Source organism: Equus quagga, chromosome 11 (assembly GCF_021613505.1).
Source record: "Equus quagga isolate Etosha38 chromosome 11, UCLA_HA_Equagga_1.0, whole genome shotgun sequence".
In the NCBI taxonomy this organism is placed as follows: domain Eukaryota; kingdom Metazoa; phylum Chordata; class Mammalia; order Perissodactyla; family Equidae; genus Equus; species Equus quagga.
Genome location: NC_060277.1, coordinates 7605853 through 7625757, shown reverse-complemented (window position 1 = coordinate 7625757; position 19905 = coordinate 7605853). Strand labels below are relative to the sequence as shown.

The 19905-nt window shown below is 41.2% G+C and overlaps 1 protein-coding gene across 4 annotated transcripts in view; it reads right to left on the bottom strand.

Annotated features, from left to right (window-relative positions):
• The window catches only part of ARHGAP18 (Rho GTPase activating protein 18), a 171296-nt gene that overhangs the window by 67161 nt on the left and 84230 nt on the right, over positions 1–19905 (bottom strand). The window contains exon 1 of one of the 4 annotated variants that reach the window (XM_046676005.1): positions 12301–12426. The exons of 2 other annotated variants lie outside the window; for them this stretch is intronic. Coding sequence is in view for 1 of the 2 variants with exons in the window: in XM_046676004.1 (XP_046531960.1) it covers positions 6823–6830 (8 nt within the window). In the remaining variant the exon portion in view is untranslated. Of the gene's footprint in view, positions 1–6822; positions 6846–12300; positions 12427–19905 lie in introns of those variants that run through there. One more of the 4 variants, XM_046676004.1, reaches the window with a different exon arrangement.

The following is a 19905-nucleotide window of genomic DNA, read 5'->3' as shown; positions in this document are numbered from 1 at the left end:
CTGGAGAGGGAAAAAGAAAGCTACTCCACTTAGGCTGCAGTGTAATTTCACAGATAGCTACAAATGACCTTCAAATAATGCTTCCCCCATAAGTACTGAAGGCCAGGAAGTATTTTTATAAGCCAGGTGCTAAAAGTCAGCTCTATTGAGGAGATGGAGAGGGTGGAGAAATAATTTCCAGCTAATCAAATAATTTAGCCAAGCTTAGAAACAATTCATCCATGTGTTCTCCACTAAGCGTCTGCGGCAGTCAGTTACAGAGTAGACTATGTGAATATTACAGGGCAACTTTTCCCTTTTTAAATGAGATTATCTAAGCCTACTTTTTTCTTAGTATGTTTTAGAATCTGTGCTGACTCAACACAAGATAGGTGTGAATGCAAGTAGCCTAAAAGATGCATGAAACATAAAATAAGAACATGGGGATCCAAAGGCAGTTTCCAATTGTCAAGTACTGCTTGAGGGTGGGAACTTGAAGCTCAACATTTGAAGGAAAAACAAAACAAAACAGAAATCCCACAAAAACAAGTGTTCTCAGTAAACACCACTGAGCTCGTTTTAGAGGACAGGAACAGGGCTCAGAGTGCAGTGAGACCTAATGTGACCATGAGGGATGGGCAAGGGTTTTACAGGAAGGAATTACAGGATCCTGCAGGGGGTGAGGGAGGAAATGCAGAAGGTAAAGAAAAAGGAGTTTAATGATAAAACACAACGAATGCTATTCCTTAGCATTACCTTATCATCTAGCACAGTTATGGGCACACCGAGCTCTGGTAAATGCCACCTACAGGCACATCAAATTCTGGGAGGATTAAATTCCCCAAACAGGAAGTTTATGAACCTGTCCTAGTTTAATTTTTATTCTTGTCATCTTAGGAATCCTAAGTCTCTAGCTCTTCACCAGGCTTCTGTTAGCCTACTGTTTACCTCTTGCCTTAATGGGGCAGCAAAATTCCCACTTAACCAAAAGCAATATGGCATCTGGTTCCAAAATGCCATTCTACCTGGGAATCTGAGACAGGCTAAGAAGTCCACAAGAAGTTAATGCCCTTGAGAGTTCTCTCCCTAGTCACAGCCAAGGCTGTTGGCACTCAGTAAAAAGCTGATGCTTACTCCACGTCCAACTCAAGGATTTCCATCCCTAGTCTTCCATCCTTCTTGCTCTCCTCTACTTTCCCCATTGCTCCGTATCTGGAGTCTCCTTTCTGCCCATTCCCCACAAAGAAACAAGCCAGACTGATTATTTCTATTTTTTTTCCAAAAGGTCACTGCTGGATCGCCTTCCTGAGCTCCATAAAGCACTGGCCAAGGCTCCCACGACCTCACATCCCAGCCAGGTCGCGCACCCATGCCTCTCCTTGCCAGGAAAAAGAGGTGGAAGAAAGAACTGTTGTCTCAGGAAGTTAACAGTGCAGAAGAGATTAGCCAGTGGGCTACTGAATAGGGAACAGAGCCTCTAGAGACTAGAATAGAGTCTAGGTTCCAAGAGGAGAAGAAAGGACTGGAGGATGTAGTGTCCCCCAGAGCAGAAGGCAGTATTTGTGTAGTGGGCACCAAAGCCATAGTCAAAGTGTATGATGGCATCAAAGATGAACTTCCTTTACTATCATGCCGCGATAAGTCTTCAGAAAGACCTAAGTTGTCATATACTCTATGGTCAAGATCTAAGACTAAGAACTTTCTTCTGTTGTTTTTATTTTTTTTTAACTCAAGTGTTTGAGGGCCAACTCTTAAGGGTTCCCACCTCATAAAGAACTTTAGTTATTTGCTGAAGCTGGTTCTATAAAACAAAATGCACAGCTTTTAGAAGAAATATTTGTGAAACTCTAAGCATATGCTAACCAATCTAATGCAGGAATGTTAATTTCTTAATCTAATAGTTTTGTGAATAGAAAGTTTCAGTGAACAACAATGCGACATTTATTCATTGGTCTTCATTATGGATATTGGTTGGAATTCCAGATTTAAGCTGTATTTTCAAAAATCATTGTGGTTGTGGTTTGACAATAAAGTTAACCCACATAATGAAGTATACCTTCCATTTCAGGAAATGAAGTGGACACTGGAAACAACAGTGGAATTGGAATGAAATCGATACTTCAATATGTTGGTGTAGCAATGCTATAGAGATTGGGTTCTTGCTTGTTAATAGTAAACAGATTAACTAAGTTGTGATTCATACATTCATTCAACAAATACTGACTCCTCATTAATTGCAAGGAACTACACATGCTGATGTCCAAAGTCCAAAGAAGCACAGGGCTTTACCTCTGACTCCGGAGAGTCCACATTCTAATAGAGGAGATAAACCATGTAGGAAAACAACAATCCAGGGCAGCACTGGCTTCACACTGGATGAGAGGTACAGACAGTGTGTGCTGCCACGCTCACTTCCAGTTAAACAGAGATAGATGCAGATGCCAGAACGTGTAAAAAACATTTGTAGCACAGTAAGAGGAGGTAAGAAGGGAGATTCCAGTCTCTTGCTATACCTCATTCTAATTTTATAAAGCCCTCCCCAGAGCCAACAATGTCTTCCTGTTATTTGATTCAACTTTACTTCCCTCTAATCTAAGCCCATTTCCTCTGAGCAAATAAAGAATTAATCAGTGTCCTCTTTATATTAACCCTTTTGCTGGGAATAGTTTTAAGTCAGTCCTGTATCATACCTTGAATGGGCCAATGAATATCATTCCTTTACTTTTCCCTCCTAGGCTTTAAAAAGGAGTGTCTTACAAATATACTCATTAGTACACATTATTAATAGCATCGGACTCATGAAGAACTAGCTACAGGTAACCGCATATCATCCTTGTTCTGAAATTTTCCTTTTGGGCGTTTTTCAGATTGGCTCTTGCTCTACAAGTGAAACCTTCAAGCTGATGTTGATTTTAGAAACAAGTACCTGTTCAGGCCCACGTGGGTGGTCCTTGGCACACACACCAAAGTTAGAAACCTAATCACAATGTTTTTTCTTCCTCACTGAGGAAGTGAGCGCTGTTATTAATTGCTTTCCATGGTTCTGCTTTCTTTTTCAAAAAGCCTTTGCTGATCATTTGCATTAATATTATGCTAATAAAATTAAGGGGATGCTAACTAATTCAGTCTCTTCAGTAGTAAGTAAGGATCAGAGAAAGAGAGGTAATTTGCATATTTTCATGATTGGAGTGAATTGGCATTTAAATATTCATCATCATTTCTGAAGAAAAATAATAATACATGTTGGGCCAGCCTGGGCAGAAGTAATTTCTCCAGTGGAACCATCTAAAACCCAAGTATTTCAAGAGATATTTTCTCTGCTTCTAAGCATGGCTCTCAAATGACAAGGACGAGCATTCAAACACAGGGCAACCATCTGCATCATAAATACATTTCAGTTCCTCTCTGCAGAAGGAATTCATTTACTGTGGAAGGCCATTCACTTCCACTTCTGAGTGCTTATTCCTCAAAAAGCTTCCAAGAATTGTGAGAACAATGATTAAAAGAGGATCTTTCCATCTGCGCTGCATTAGGGCTGCAAGACAGCCCCTCCTGCAGAAACAGCTTTTGCATAATTCATTGTGCCATTTTAAACCCTAATCAGCGAATTGCAATAAGGCATGGAATGAGGACGGAGGAGGGAACAGAGACTGATATTAACGGACTACCTCCTAAGCATGCACCTACCCCTCACTTTGGGCTCCTGCTCCGTGAATCATAGTATACATACCCTCACCTTATTTCCAGAAGGTTCCACTCACGCCTGAAGTGCCGTCATCACTGTAAGGCCATACTAATGTTCCATGAGAAAGTATTTCTTAGGTTATTATCATAGGAGAGTATAGGAAAGATTCTACCGGGAGATGGAAGAATTTGGCCTATCTCCAGCTCTACTATTCATTGTGAGCATGACAGACACATTCACCCTACAAAGAGAAGGACAATACCTCAAGTCTCTTCCAATTCTAAAAGTTATATAACTAATGTGTTCACACTGATTTTTCACCTATAAAGCCTTAATTTGCCCTGCCACTTTGCCTTACTGTAGATGGTGGGGGGAAGGGCCTCTCTGGGTCCCCACTTCACCCCTCAACTATAGCAGCTTTGCTTTGACTTGCTATTTGGAGATCCATTTAAGAATGCACTGGAAAGGATCCTGTGACTACAGAAAATTAGAAAAACAACTGCCTTAGATATCTCAAGTTTAAAAAAAAAAGCTTTTAAAGCTACAGAATCCTAAAATTTTAAAGACTGAAAAACTAATTAGCCAGAAGGTTTTAATGATGGTAGGCAACCTAGACGATTTTGAAGCAGCAAAAGCAGTGAGAAACAACGAGGGAGGCAGAGTTGAGGAAGAGGAATGTAAATTTTATATTAAAATTTCTCACTCTCCATCTCTTATTACTCCCTAGGGCATGGTAAAAATAAACAAACAAACACATTTTGAGTTTTATATTTATAGCCAACATCCATGTATGGGCGACATCCAGTAACGTTCCTGAGATTTATTTGGTAGTTCAGTAACAGTTGGGAGAATCATCTCAAAAGACACTGCAACTTGAAGAACTAAGTTCAGTGGCACTATCTTCTCATAAATGATTTTATTTTTAAATCAATAACTCATAATAATTGAAAACTTAACCCTAAACATCAAATGCTTGACAGAATCTTAGCACTATCTAGGGGGTGGCAGGAAACCTTCCTGAGTTGTTTTGAATGTGACAGTAAATTGCTATCTAATTAAAATAAAGGACGAACCACAAAAGTAATTTAAAATTTTCTAGTAGCCACTTTAAAAACATAAAAAGAGACAAGTAAAATTAATTTTAATAGTATACTTAGCCCAATATACCCAAAATATTATCATTGCAACCCATGATCAATATAAAAATTATTAATGAGATTCTTTACTTTATTCACCTAAGTCTTCAAAATCCTGTAACTTACAACTGCATTACCACTCAGTTTGGGCCATCCCTGTTTCAAATGCTCAGCTGCCACAGGGGGCTGTTGGCCACTTGGTTGACAGCGCAGCTGCAGTATGAGTGAGGAGGCAGGCAGGTTCTCCTTGTATAGGCCAATACATACAAAGGACGTAATGTCCTCCTACCGTCAACCTGCAAAAGTCAGGGCCTGTTTGTCTATGGGCTATTTGTTCTTTCACTGACTCAGCAAATATTGAATGAAAACCTCCCTTACTCTACATGTTAAACTATGGGATGCAGATATACTTCAAAGAAGTTGGCCTAGAACTGGGTAGGCAACAAAGACAAGTCCCATGAACTTCAATATAATATTGTAAGTGGTAACTGCTAGGGAGCCATAGATCAGGGAAGTCACAAGCTTTAGGGAAGAGACCTGGTAAAGGCTTCACAGAAGTGATATGAGCTGGATTTGGAAGACTGAGTAGGATTCTGCTAGGCAGATGAGAAAAGCATTCAAGGCAGTGGCAACTATATGAGCCACAGAGAAGACAGAGAAGCAGGTACAGTGAGTTTCCGGAACTGCGAGCGGCCTGATGACCGCTCTGATTTCCAGAGAGGTGTGAAGCCTTGGGGAAGACAGGTGGTGTCAGGCATCGAGGAAAAAGAGCTAGAGCCAAATTGTGCACGACGTTGCCTGTCATATTGAGACACTTGGAACGCAACAGTGGAAGGTTTTTTAACAAGCAAACGTCACTACCAAATTAGTGTTTAAGAAACGTAACCTCAGAAGTATAAATACTGAGACAACCTGGAGCTATGCTGCTCTGGAGTCAGGGGATCGCTGGAGGAGATGGGGATCTCAATGCGGAGGGACTGGTAGAAACAGAGGTGAACGGACAAATTCAAGACGCTTTTCCCAAGTAGACTCAAAAATCCCTTGGTGACCAGTTAGATAGAATGGATGAAGGAAACAGAAAAAGCCAAGATGATTCCACAGTCTGTTCTTGGATAGGAGGGTAGACGGCAGTCATAAACTTGGAAATAGAATACAGAACAAAGAGGAGGTTTGACAGAGAACATGATGAGTTCAGTTTGGACCTGCTGATGAGTTCGAAATATGTTAGCAATCCTTGGGTGACATCAGGATCCCTGCAGCTCACATCATCTTATACAAGATTCATTTGTCCACCTCTGTGCCTTAATCAATGGTCATTTGGGTACAAGCTGTGTTTCCTGGACCAGCATCGAGCTCATCAGAAAAACAGAATCACAGACCCCACCCAGACAATGCTGAATCTCAATCTGCATTTTACCAAAATTCCCAGGTGACACCTACGCACATTCAAGTCAGAGAAGAACTGCTGGGAGTATTTGAAAATCTTCATCAGGAACTCATGAAAGGTACTGACGAGAGGGCGGATAATTTTGGAAGTCATCAGTATCTACACGAGAGTTACAACTCTGGGAGTGAAAGAGAGCTTACTCACAGAAAAGAACTTGAAACAGGATGAAAGCATCTGCATGGTGAGGTGGTGGCTGCATGTTTGGAATTAAATAAAGAACCAGCATAAAGGTAAACACTGGCTCTCTCTCGTTAAGTGCACTAAATAAAAACTGAACCAAGAAGAAAAGGAGGAAAAGGAAACAAAACCTTTAACAATAATGAAAGAACCACAATGGCACATCCACATAAGCTGTAAAGAACTTCTATTTCTGATTAAGATAAACTCACATTAATTTCCTGAATATTCAAGGATGCTGAACAACAAACATGTTTGCTAAAAAACAAACTTGATGTGAGGGGAGGCAGAATTAAATGGAAATTTAGAGGCCACTGCTTGCTGGGGCAGAGGTAACCAGAACGTGGGAGATCAGAAGGCCTGGGTGCTGGCTGGCTTCACCAGACAGGGCATCTCACCTCTCCATGCCAGTTTCCTCAGCTGTATACTGAGCGGGCTTGAGAACAAGATAGTCTCTTCGAAGGGGATTTCCAGCTGTGGCTGCCTATGATTTAAATTGGTAGTAAAGTGAGATTCATTTGTTGCCTCCAAATGCTCCCTGACGATAGCATGAAGAATGTTCCATTTCCCACCCTCAGCCCATCCCAACCACCTCATCCCACCAGCTTACCCACGAACAACTTTTCTGAAGTTGCGTTCAGAATCCAACAGCTGTTTAGAGCTGGTTTCAAGTCCACCAGGCAGGCTTCTGTGTCCTGTGTTTCCCAGATGACACTGACGTCACTGCCTGGTGTTGCCACGCACACACCCAGAATGCAGAGGCCTTGCAACCAAGAACCCCTCCCAATACCCAGGCAAACTGCTGCTCCCTGAGGCATAAGACCCTTCAAATGCTTCTTGCTGGATGCCAAATGATTAAAAACCATTGTGCATAATTACCATTCCATGTAAAAGCCTTAAAATAGTTTTTCAAACTTGGTTTTACTGCAGGTCACAGAAGCAAAGCCAGGAATAGCAAGCTGTGCTTTTATATGGGGAATAGTGCACATGAATACAAATATGGCAGAAGATGAAAGTGCAGCAGACCAGGACAGGCTGCTCTTTGAGTGGAGACGGCAGCCCAGTCTGAAGGGTCCGACAGGGCACGATGCCTACTTCTCGGCCCCTTGAAACAAATACTCAGTGTAATCCCGCCCTCTCCTTTTGAAGTGGGTGCAATTTGTCCACTGTCATCCTCTTGCCTTAAACTATGCTCCAATATGGACCTGGAGAGGTGTTTTCGTTCTTCCAGTGCAGATGCCCTTCACATTAGCACATGAAAGCCACTAAAGCATCTTCTTGCGTAAGAAACTCTTCCCTCCACAGCCAAGTTGCATCAGATGGTCTCCTTCAAATGATACCAAATCCACCTGAGCAAGCCTTCTTCGTGTTTCTCAGGCACATATCCAAAAGTTAGCTTGTTAGTTAACATCAGGACGCCTACAGCCCACATCCGTCTCACACAAGATTCATTTATCTTTACCTCTGCACCTTTGTCAAGGGGTACCATTCAAACACAAAGAGGCACACTAACCCTGCCAACTTTTAATCCCAACAAATCTCAGTTCCTACAAAGAAATTTTAAAGCCTCAAACCTGCTGGGAAAGGGAGGAAATTCTCATGCTGCATTTCAAGTGTAAACGTTAATTAAATTTTCACTATCTATGCCACACAGTGGCTCCATCACAAGAATGAAAGGAGCATCTGATAATTCACCAGGAACAATGACCACAACAACAAGACTATGAAGTAGTCACTACTATTATCCCTACCCTAAGAATGAGGAAACTGAGGCTTAGAGAAGTAAATCAACAAGTCCAGGACAGCCACAACACAACCCAGGCCATGTAGCCCCAGAACCCATGCTCTTAGCCTCTACCTGATAAAAGGTTTCAAAACCTGTTCTCAGAAAGTATTATTCAAGATATGATGGGTCTCAGAGCTGGAGCTACTCTAGAGATCACTACATCAAATCATTCTCTACTTGTCTGAGCCTCACAGCGGGGTCAGGAGAGGAACAGCAGCAAATTCACTCTAATTATCAACGTGCTAAATGACATCGTGATACATACAAACAGTCCAATCCCTGTCTTTCCCTGACAACACAGGCCTTTTTTTCTTTTAGAGACAAATTAAAGAGCCAGTTCAAGTCCTGCACAAAATCCACCCCTTGTCTCCTAGGCCTCATAAAGTCTAGTCCTTAATTATTCAAATTCGAATATGGCAGAGCAGAAAAATAGGGTGATCCGCCCAGCGACATACAGGTAGTTAACAGCTACACCAAATTTCTAAGAAGGTCCCTGATTCTCAGTCAGTAAATAGCATAACCAAGTACCTTCCACTAGGACAGATGGTATTACGACAGAGAAAACATTACTCTTCAACTTTATCACCAGGGTAATAAAGACAGGCAATAAATACTCTTTTATGGATACTTATTTTCCTACCTTGAACTTTGACAGCCCAACCCACCGATCCTTTGACTAGTCTAAAGAACAATTAGCCACAGTGATACCACTTTACATATTCTCCAGCAGATTCCCACCTACTGAAACTTACTCCTTTGGAAAGAAAAGATCTGTTAATAGGAAGACTTCAGCAGTCACCAACTGGGACCCTGCAATCTAGATCTGGCTGGCAGAAATGTTTACTTTGGCCAGCAGGGCGTTTTAACATTTTTTGATTGGCTTACCACATTTTTCTCTTATAACTTGTTTCCCTGCACAGGCAGCAGCTGCTGAGGGGCCGGCTCCTTTGAACGGGGGATATACTTCCAGTTTGCCATAACTCCCACCAGGCCCACCTGAGTGTGACACTATCTGCTGGTCCCTGAGGCCATCTGGTTTGTAGTCTCTGCTTTACTGCATTAAAATTATGGCATTAAAATAGCATGGCCCACTATTTCAAACCCACCACCAATATGGGAATTCTGCATCAAAATAGGACTCCCTTGACCAAGAAGAAAGTGAATGCCACAGGGTGTAGGGGGAGAGGATTGAAGTGGGAGACTGGGTATTTTAATTCTAGTCCTTCCTCCGTGGGTAAATAGTGGTATTAGTTTGATCTAGTCACTTAACCTCAATGGATCATGGTTCTTTCCTCATTTGTAAAACAGTAAAGTTCAACTGGCTACTTAAGGATTTTTTTCCAACTAAAAAATCCTATAAAGTATCTCTTACTCTAATCTCGTACCAATACAGGAATTTTCCCGGACAGAGGGACATTAGGGAAGAGGGGAACACAAAGGATTTTAGGAATCACATAGACTAGAATTTGATACATGGTTCCAACATTTTCCGTGAGATAGTAGACAACTTATCTAAAACCCTTGGAGAGCCTCAGTCTCCCCACATTAATTCATTTACTCAAAATGATTTATGGAGCATGTACTACGTATCAGGTAGCTTCTCAGTGCTGGGGATCCAGCAGTGAACAAAACAAAGTCCCTGATCTCCGGAAGCTGGCATTCTTGTGGTCAGGAGACAGAAAAGAAGCAGAAATATTTATAGTGACGAGAGTTATGAAAATCAATTCAGTGGGTTAAGAGGATGGGCGAGGGGAGGCGGGATTATTAGCCATGGGAAGAGAGGACCTCTCTGATAAGACATTTGAGCAGAAACCTGAATGAAGAGAGGGTTGGAGGAGGTTTAGCCAGGCAGATAGCTGGGTATAAATGGTTCCAGACAAAACACCCAGGAGTTGTAAAAATTTCATGATGTGACCAGCAGAACTGAGAGTCATTGTGATGAGCTGCCTTCCTGCCCACCTCTTCCCTCCCACCCTTCCCTCCTCTAAACGTGTGTGGTCTTCAGGATCTACCGTCTGCCTTTACATCAGCACCAAACATATCAAAGCAAAGCAGACCTCACCTTTAATTCCTTGTTCTAACCAATGACAGTCTACATCTGTCAAATCCTATGTTGATACTCAAGTAAGAGAGCCAAATCCTTCCTCAACTGTGTCTTGAGAAAGATCCCTTTGTAACAAAGTACTCCAAAATACATACAGGTAGTTCATGTTTATGATCTGCTCTCCTTGGAGGGTAGGCGGCAGAGCCGAGGTTAAGATGACAGTCTCCATGTCAGAGAAGCCTGGATCACATCCCAGCTCTCTGCTTGTTGCCTGTATGACCTTGGTCAAGTCACTTAGCCTCTCTGCATCTCATTTTTTTCACCTGTGAATTGGACACCAACACCATTACCTCCTTTCAGAGTTGTGGTGAGATTTGAATGAGCTTATGTCCATAAGACACATGGAACTTTCTTGGCACTGAGGAAAGAGCCCAGTGACATGTATCAATTTCTATCAGGGCTTTTGATTGCAAATTACAGACATCAACTCTGATCAAGCTAAAGGGAATTTTATTAAAAGCTTACTGAGGGGCTGGCCCCGTGGCAGAGTGGTTAAGTTCATGCGCTCTGCTTCGGCGGCCCAGGGTTTTGCCAGTTCGAGTCCTGGGCGTGGACATGGCACCACTCATCAAGCCATGCTGAGGCAGCATCCCACATGCCATGGCTAGAAAGACCCACAACTAAAAATACACAACTATGTACCGGGGGTCTTTGGGAGAAAAAGGAAAAATAAAATCTTAAAAAAAAAGAAAAAAGCTTACTGGGTGGCGCCCAGAATGTCCAGCAGCCAGGAATAATGCCCCAAATCATGCCACGGAGTGGGTCTGGGACGCTGTGAACCCATAGACAATGCAGCTCACACCACCAGTGCCTGCAACACGGATATTGTCCTATTTTTCAAGTGAGAAGAGAGCTCTACCTCCCAGCAATGCTCACAAAGTAACTAATCCCCAAAACTGGAATGGAAGCTGAGATGCTGGGCAGCCAAAAGAATGACAGGTGTCCAACCACACCACTATGACAATATATATATCCTTTGGAGCATCTACTGGTTTGCTCACACTACTTCCCTCACCAAGAATGCCCCGGCCCCCTCCACGCAGTTCAACCCCATCCTGGAGGCTCCCTTCTCTGGGAAGCTTTGTGACCTGACTCCAGTACCTGCTTCCTCCCTTCCCCCACTAATTCTCTTACAAGGCACCTCATTATAAACTGATTTACACTCTGACTACACATACTCATATACAAACAGACACAAATCCTCTGGGAATACACAGGGTAGAGATTAAAAACTAATGCACATATGGTTATAAATAACCCTGCCTGGTTCACTAATCATTTCATGTGTGTATATCTCAACCTACCCAGAAGGTTATAACTCCTTGTTGACAGGAAACACCATCCTTCTCTCCTGTACCTGTTAGAAGCCTATTTTTTGTTCTTTGCCAACACTTAATACCCGCCTCCTTTAAATCTGGGATGAAGTATAGTTTTTATATTGAGGGTCAAATATCTAATTCATCTACAAATAATTCTTTGTTAAAAAAAAATAGATTCAAACTCCCATATAATATGGGGAAAGTAATCAGCGTCAATAAATTTCCCAAAATATTTCACTTACAAATGATAATATTCATCTTATAAAATCAATTTTATACCTTATTTTCAGATTTTAAAAAAAACCACTATTCTCCTACTCTAAAAAGTGGGGAGTCTCACATTGCCCCCATTATACCAAGAAAAAACAGGCAGGTTTTTTTTTTCCCATGGAATAATATCTCCATCTTGTGGGCACTATTGCTCAATGTTTTCAAAAGTCATGGCGACATTTTCAGAACTGTGACATCTCTATACTGTTCAAGGATAGATAGAATTGAACTACAACCTCTATTTGGCCCATAAGCCAAAAAGTTTCCTATGTCTTTAATAAAAACGTTTTCTGCACAGAGCACTTATAAATGTAAACCAATTAAAAGACTACAATATTGAATCAGGCATCAGCCAGGTCAACAGAAAAAAAATGTATATATTTGGATCCACACATACTTAAAGAAGAAGTCCTCCCGTGAAAGAGTTCTCTTCTCCCAATGAGTAATGAAAAGAAGAAGTCCTCCCGTGAAAGAGTTCTCTTCTCCCAATGAGTAATGAACTCATTCAGGAAACATTTATTGGGATCTAGAGTATCCAGCACAGTACTGGCCACAATCCTCAGGTCAGAACCTGCCAAGCAGAAGGCAATACATTCGTGAAGGGCAAAAAGAAACTGACAAGAACCTCAGTGAGTCCCAGCAGGCTCCTGGCCAAGGGCAGAAGGCTGCTAATGTTTGTCTGGGCTCTTGGCCAAGAGAAGGAAGGTTACCAGGCATTCTAAAATATGCGTGTGCAAGAGAGTTGAAAAACAAGAAGGGAGACGGGGGGTGGAGAGACAATGGAACAATGGAAAAGCAAGAGAAGGAAGCATCAGTGGCATCCTTTTCACCAAGGGGAAGGAAGGACATGCACATCTATCAAAAAGAAGTAAAAACAGAAAATGAGGAAAGAGGCTGAGAACAGTTCCTATCTCTCTAGTCCCTCTGTACTTCAAACGCCTCTTGGGAATTTGAGCAAGTTTACATCCTACACATACCACAGATATTTAGAGGTACCTAGCACTACCTTCTATCCTTTTGGAATTATCATGCATCAGGCTTCTGTGGTCTTGCTTATCTTCATTTTCCCTCATTCAAATAGCTTTTTTCTAGAGAGGGAGGTAACTGTGTTTCCCAAGCTAGGACATGACGTCAACCCACTGTTTTTAGCCATCATTTAGTATTTCAAAACCACCTGTTTTGTTGAAGAAGTTTGTCAGCACATGATGGAGCACATGTGCAGTATAAATGTAGCATCCTCAACCACTAATCCCCAAACTACCAATTTATCCAAATATTCACCAATAAAAACATTTTGTAGATCCAACAGCTCTCATCATCCCCAGATTCTCTTTTACATCTCTTGGCAAACCATATGAGCAGTCAGTACAGGAGCAGCCTGGTTCATTGGTCCCCAGGCTCTTCAGTCGGCCCTTTAAGACCCTGTGAACTCTGCTCAGTTTTGCTCCCCATCTGGCCTCAAGCCCATCTCCAGCTTCTCTCTTCAAGGACCTGACCCTGGTCCAACAGAACTGGCTGCCAAGCCCACTGCAACACAAGCACCATTCCTGCCCCAAAAGCCACGTCTGCACAGTCCCCGTCCCATCTCTCACCCTCAATATCTTCCCTAGTGCCTACCATGGTGAATGACAATGATCCCCAGATCTGATGGGATCCCTGTCATGAGAGTCTGGCAGGGCGAGGACAGTGCAGGCTTTGGAGTCCCACATTCCTGCCACTCGCTGCATGCAGAACCTTGGGCAAACTCTCCAACCTCTCTGAACACCCCTTTCCTTACTTTTAAAATGAAATAACAACAACTACCTTGCAAGGCTGGTATGAGAATTGGAAATAATTTAGGTAAAGGGCCAAATACTACACAGTAGATACTCAATAAACGAGGATCATGATTCGAAAAGGAAACAAGACTGTGAGTGCCTCAGGTCCAGAGAAATGAAGCAATTACATGAGCGGCTGTAGTACAAGCTGTGGGCTCCTAGACAGCAGGGTCTGCTCCTTCCTCTCATTCATGCTCCACCCACTGTGCTTCACATTAAAGAGCAATAGAAAAAAAAAATAATATGTACGAAAATGTTGACGTAACTATCTCCAGGCACTGGTTTTATAGGCAATTTATTGTTCTTTTTATGTGTGTTTTTCAACATTAAATTTTCTGGACTGAACAAATATTATGAAAGTTATGCTAAATGCATTCAATATCTCCCCATAATTTTGGAGCCCCAACCCCCATTACATATTCTAAGTAGAAGTTACATTAACAATTGTCTCTTTTTTCACTTGACTTTACATCTATCTACTTATCCTCTCATACTTTGTCCAAGTTTCCTCCTCATGGACTTATGCTTAGATATAGTAATTTCTTCTAGACTGAAACAAGAACAGTTTTTATTAAAATTCCCCTTAAATTCGACTCCAAAATATTGCCTCAGAATTTCATTTGCAACCACAGTGAGCGTTAATGTTAGATATTAAGTTCAAACTTTCTCTAGCCTAAAACCAACTTTAAAAAAAGGAAGTAAACCTAAGAAATCCCATGTTTTAAAGGATGTCTCATCATTATGACATTCATACTTTCTCATGTGTCAGGTGTCTACAGCCACTTGCAGCTTTACTATTTTAAATATTCTTTAATATATTATTCAAGCTTACAAGTAGAAGATAGAGAAATCCCTCAATTCACAACAGAAGAGGCAAGAGCGTGCCCATTGAAAGGAAGATCACAGATCATAGGTAACTTTTCCCTCCCTTCTGGCAGAGGACCTTCACACTAACGATGGATGATGGCACCTGCTCATAATTTAAAAAGAAAATAAAGTTCCAAAAGAAAGGGTTAGGTTACATTGGTGAGTAAATTATTTGGAAAATGTCTTACGCCACCAACTTTACATCAAAAGGAAAATCATCCAGACGCAGTTAAAAAAAAAGAATGTGAAGTCATAACTTCTATTTTTTTAATGCCCTCTCTGCACTGAGCCCTTCCCCACAGCTCCCCTCTATGGGCTGCCCACCCAACACACCCTTCGCTCCTTCATCCCATCTGCCTGCATCACCAAGAAACCACGTTCTCCCCAAAGGCCTATCATCTCCGTCCCTTCCACAGAGATTTAACCTCTTCAGCCTTCCTGGACTCACAAGAAGGGGCTGGTTTCCACCCACTTCTCAGCCTAAGACTGTCAGCTTTTAACTCTCCCCAGTATAGAAAACCTACCTTTTCAAATCACAACATTCATGGAGCCACAGTATTTTGGAGATATCAAGAGTTAGGAACCTTGGACATCATCCAGTTAAGTGGATCTTAACCTTAACAGACTTGCCCTTAACATAATACATATTTTACCATGCCTACTTTTACCACACTGAAGTGAAATTGAGATAATTTATCTCCACATAATTTTAACAAGATATATATGTGTATGTACATAGGCTCTTTATTTTAATATTAAGGAGAAATAAAGGAAAATAACAATATTGTGTTTTTTAATAAGTGAATGAATGCATGGGCACTAAAAACAATAAGGAAGTAGTCAATTGCTTATATGTACTTAAAACAAGTGAGTTTAGATTTGGAGAAAAACAAGATTAGAAAATATTCCACATAAGAAATACAGAAAACAAGAGAACAAAGGGACAGGTGGTACGTGGAATTAAATATCTGAGTTAAGATAAGCAGAGAGGAGACATTTTCACTTGGCATCCTTCAGGAATGCCAACTGGGTCATTCCAAAGTCACAAAGGATACCAGACAATTCTTTGTTTGACAGGACTGTCCTGAAACCATAGGATATCTAACACAATGGGAACCTACCCCGCAAACAACGAGACAACATCAAACACTCCACAAATTTCCAAAATGCCCTTGAGAGGACGATGCTGCCCCACTGAGAAGCACTGGCTCAGTTCAACTCTCTTCATCCTCATTCTGCCTTTGAGAACAGAGGCCCTGACAGGCTCAGGGATTATACTCACAGCAGGTTACTGACGATGACACAGGTGGTTTCAGAAACAAGTCTCGTGATCCACACACACACACATACACACACTTCTTCCCCTCCCCTCTCTCGTACTCCTGGGCAGATTTTTCACCCCTGCCCTCTGCAATCATCTCCCTTAGAATGTGAACATCCGTGTCACTTTGACTCCACCCCTCCTCGGTCCTTCTTCCTTAATTGTGTATGCTAACTTGTCTCTGTTGCATATCAAGTCTCATTAACATGGGCCCAGCCTGAGCCTTATTAACTCCAATCACAAAGATCTCTAATTCAGCATTCCCCTTCTTGAACCACAACCAACCTCCTTCCAGTCTTTGGGACCTTCCAGTTCCCAACCAGCCCATCATGTCAGCTGCTCCTTCCCACATCTCACTCTCTCAGGACCTAGGAGAACTCATTCAACACTGCTCCCTCAGCACAGGCCATCATATGTATCCTGAGTCTTGGTTTATGCCCCACTGTCGGCTTATTACTTAGTCCTTACAGCACAGAAGTGTAGAGTATGTTAAATTCCATGCAGAAGCAGACCTGTGATATTTCATATTCATCAGCTACCATATAATTCTATTCAGTGTAGTTCCTTCTAGTGGCTTGAAAAGGTCTTTCAATAGCTGTCCCAAAACTGCTGAGCCAATCCCTGATTCAATCCACCCACAGAATAAATGACTTTGCTTTTATCATAATCAGGGAATAAGATATGAAGATGCCCCTTCCAGTAATGTCTCTGTTCATGCTCTATGTCTGAGTGGAATGTCTTCTTTCTGAAAAACCAAGTTTTATCTTTCCTTCAAAATCCAGTTCCTGTTAACATCCTCAGTAAAGATTTCAAGCTCTTGGTCCATATTGATCTGACTTCTCAAATTATTAATAATGATAGATTTGCAGAGAAGAAAAATCTTTCGATTTCCTAGCCAAATCAGTATATTTTACAGATGAAGAAACTGGGACTCAGGAGTACAAACAGTCTCTGGTCATAGAACTGGTTATTTGCAGACAATGCTGCAACTGAAACATCTCCTTTTCCACCCAGTTTCTTTTAAATACAGCAGTGAGTAATTCGATAACATTTTAAAAACCAGAAAAAATGGTTTTCTTTAAAAATATGCTTTTGGATAAATGTTAAAAAGATAATTCTACTATGCTTCATATTGTCATTTATTCAATACTTAACAATGGAGTTTATTTATTTTGGTGAGGAGGATTGGCCCTGAGCTAACATCTGAGCCAATCTTCCTCTATTTTATGTGGGATGCCACCATAGCGTAGCTTGACAAGTGGTGCTAGGTCCGCGCCCAGGATCCAAACCTGCAAACCCCAGGCCGCCAAAGTAGAGTGCACAAACTTAACCACTATGCCACCAGGCTGGCCCCCAAAATGGAAATGTTTTCATTTGCTATATATTTTCATACTACATGGAAATTTAATGCAAATATCCAGTTCCAATTTCCCTTGCTCATTCCAATTTTTTTCAAGTCAAACCATCTCCAGCTTTCCAGTACAATACAGCCGTGCCAAAAAATCTTAAAGGAAGTAGCCAAATGAATGACTCAAATGAAGCTTTTTAATTTTACAGCATTTTGGTTTCAAAGCAGGTTTATTTTACAAGTGTTTTTCTTCTTTATTTTATGACTATATAGCAAGGTTGGAGTAAAAAAAAAATCACAGTATTTAATCTGAAATCATTTCTTAAATTTCTAAAGTGTGCCTTCCATGTCTTTGTTAATTAGTCAGCAATGACTCACACACTCTTTAAACTCACAATACCCGTCTCCTTGCAATTTTTCAGCCCTCAGTCATCTAGGTGGTAAACATCTTGAATGACCAGATGAGATTACTTTCGTTCTTTTCGGGAACTTATTTTTACTTTTGTTTCTTTTAAAGTAACATATCATCGCTGACTCCTTTTTAATGGTATCTGAAGAAAAGACGACACAAAATCCAGAAGACCAACTCATCTCAGACCGACAGGTACACAACTATGCTGAACGCACGTCACCAGCCTAGAAAATCTGATGTTCCTATCCTCTCAAGGACGTCTATTCTTTGAAGCGATTTTATGCACTATTTTAAACACAATCAAAAGGTGGAAAAGGAAAGTTGATATTCTCCCAAAGCCACTTGACCAAATGAAAAAAATCGGGAAAGGTTTCAAAGATACTGGCTCAAAGTTCATTTTCTGAATTTCCAGACCTACAGAATAGTTCACACACACACACAGACACATACACAGATACACACACACTCCTCTCTTTGAAAAAGGTGTTAGTCACTGATCTGTTTTTAGCTTCTTCCCAACTTTGCCTCAAGCTTTTAATCTCCCCATCATTTAGGAAATATACCATATTGAAATATTTTATAAACTGTCTAAAAATTTCAATTAACTATTTTTATCTACATGAAATGTGTTCAGTGAAATTCTCATTATTACAACCATTCAATATTGAATCAAACTAGCGTAAGATGTCAGCTAGGCAGGTGAGAGACACGAAGGTCTGTAATATCTATCTATGACTTAAAGGAGAACGGCCATAGGCTGCCTGGCTGGCTCTATCATTAACCATGTAATCTTGAATATGTCACTTATCTCTCTAGCCTACTTCCTTCCTTGTAAATCAAGGGAGTAGAGCATATGAACATAGTATCAGTTTAAGTTTTAAAAGTCTATGGCTCTAGGAAATTACAAATAATATAAAAATGTAACATGCTTAAATGAAGAAAATGTTTTTTCTTAAATATATATATACATATATATAGTTGACCCCTCAATAGAGGCATTGCCTTAGAGCTAAACTATGAATCCCTTTTGTTTATAACATCAGCTCATTATCATATATTAAGTGTGGCCAATTGAATCTATAAAGAATTCACAAGTTTTATTTTTATAAGGTGTCACTTCTACTTTTCTTTTTAAAAAGTTTGACAAAATTGCTAGTAAGAGCAAAATGGCCAAGAGAGAAGACAACAACAATAAGGAGGATACCAGTAGCTTGTACTCAGCTCTCACCAACAGCCAGGAACTTGTTTCGACATTTGCACAGGTGATTTTGCATTTTCTCCTCACAACAACTGCACTACACTGATTCGTCAGTTGAGAAGAGTGACAAAGTGCTTAAGCACCTTGTTAAGGTCATACCGTAAGTAGGAGAGCTGGACCTGGACTCCAGGCAACACACTGTCAGCTGACACAGATGGCTAACTCTGTCACCTCATAACCTCTCATTAAGAGGCCAAGTGGCACTACAAAGGTTAGTTCAATCTGACACTAACCAGCTCCATAATCCTGGAAGTCATTTCCACATCTACAATGAGAGTGGATGTTCGAGCAGCTGTAGCATTCCGCTATCTGGTGCTGTAATCTGGAAAGTTCACAGACATCTGAAAAGACTGGTATTGATCTCTGGAGCAACTCTCATAGCACAGCCACCCGCCCTTTGCCCTACTTTGTATAAACAGATCTATAACCAAGGAAGCAGCCTTGGTACCCAGCCCTAGGAGATTATGAGAAAGCATTTCAGAAGGAATAAGAAGCAGAGACTTAATTGTTTTTCCCCTACCCTTATTCCTTGGAAGATACATGTAATCACTTCCCTTCCCTATGTCCCTATGACTACCTGTGCTGCCAATCAAATAGCTCTCAATTCCAGACCCGCTCCCACTCTAAGTTCAACCAATAGCCACCTCACACCACCCCACTACACTCCACCCTACTCAGTGCTTGCCCACAGTTGGAGGAGCAATTGTATCCATATAAGAGTTGATCAATAAGAGGCCAAAGACCTTCTTTTTTTTTTTGGTGAGAAGATTGGCTCTGAACTAACATCTATGCCAATCTTCCTCTATTTTCTATGTGGGGTGCCACCACAGCATGGCTTGACAAGTGGTGTGTAGGTCTGTGCCTGGGACCCAAACCTGTGAACCTTGGGCCACTGAAGCAGAACACACAAACTTAACCACTGTGCCACCGGGCCAGCCCCAGCCAGAAATCATTTTTACTGACAGCTCTTATTTCTGCT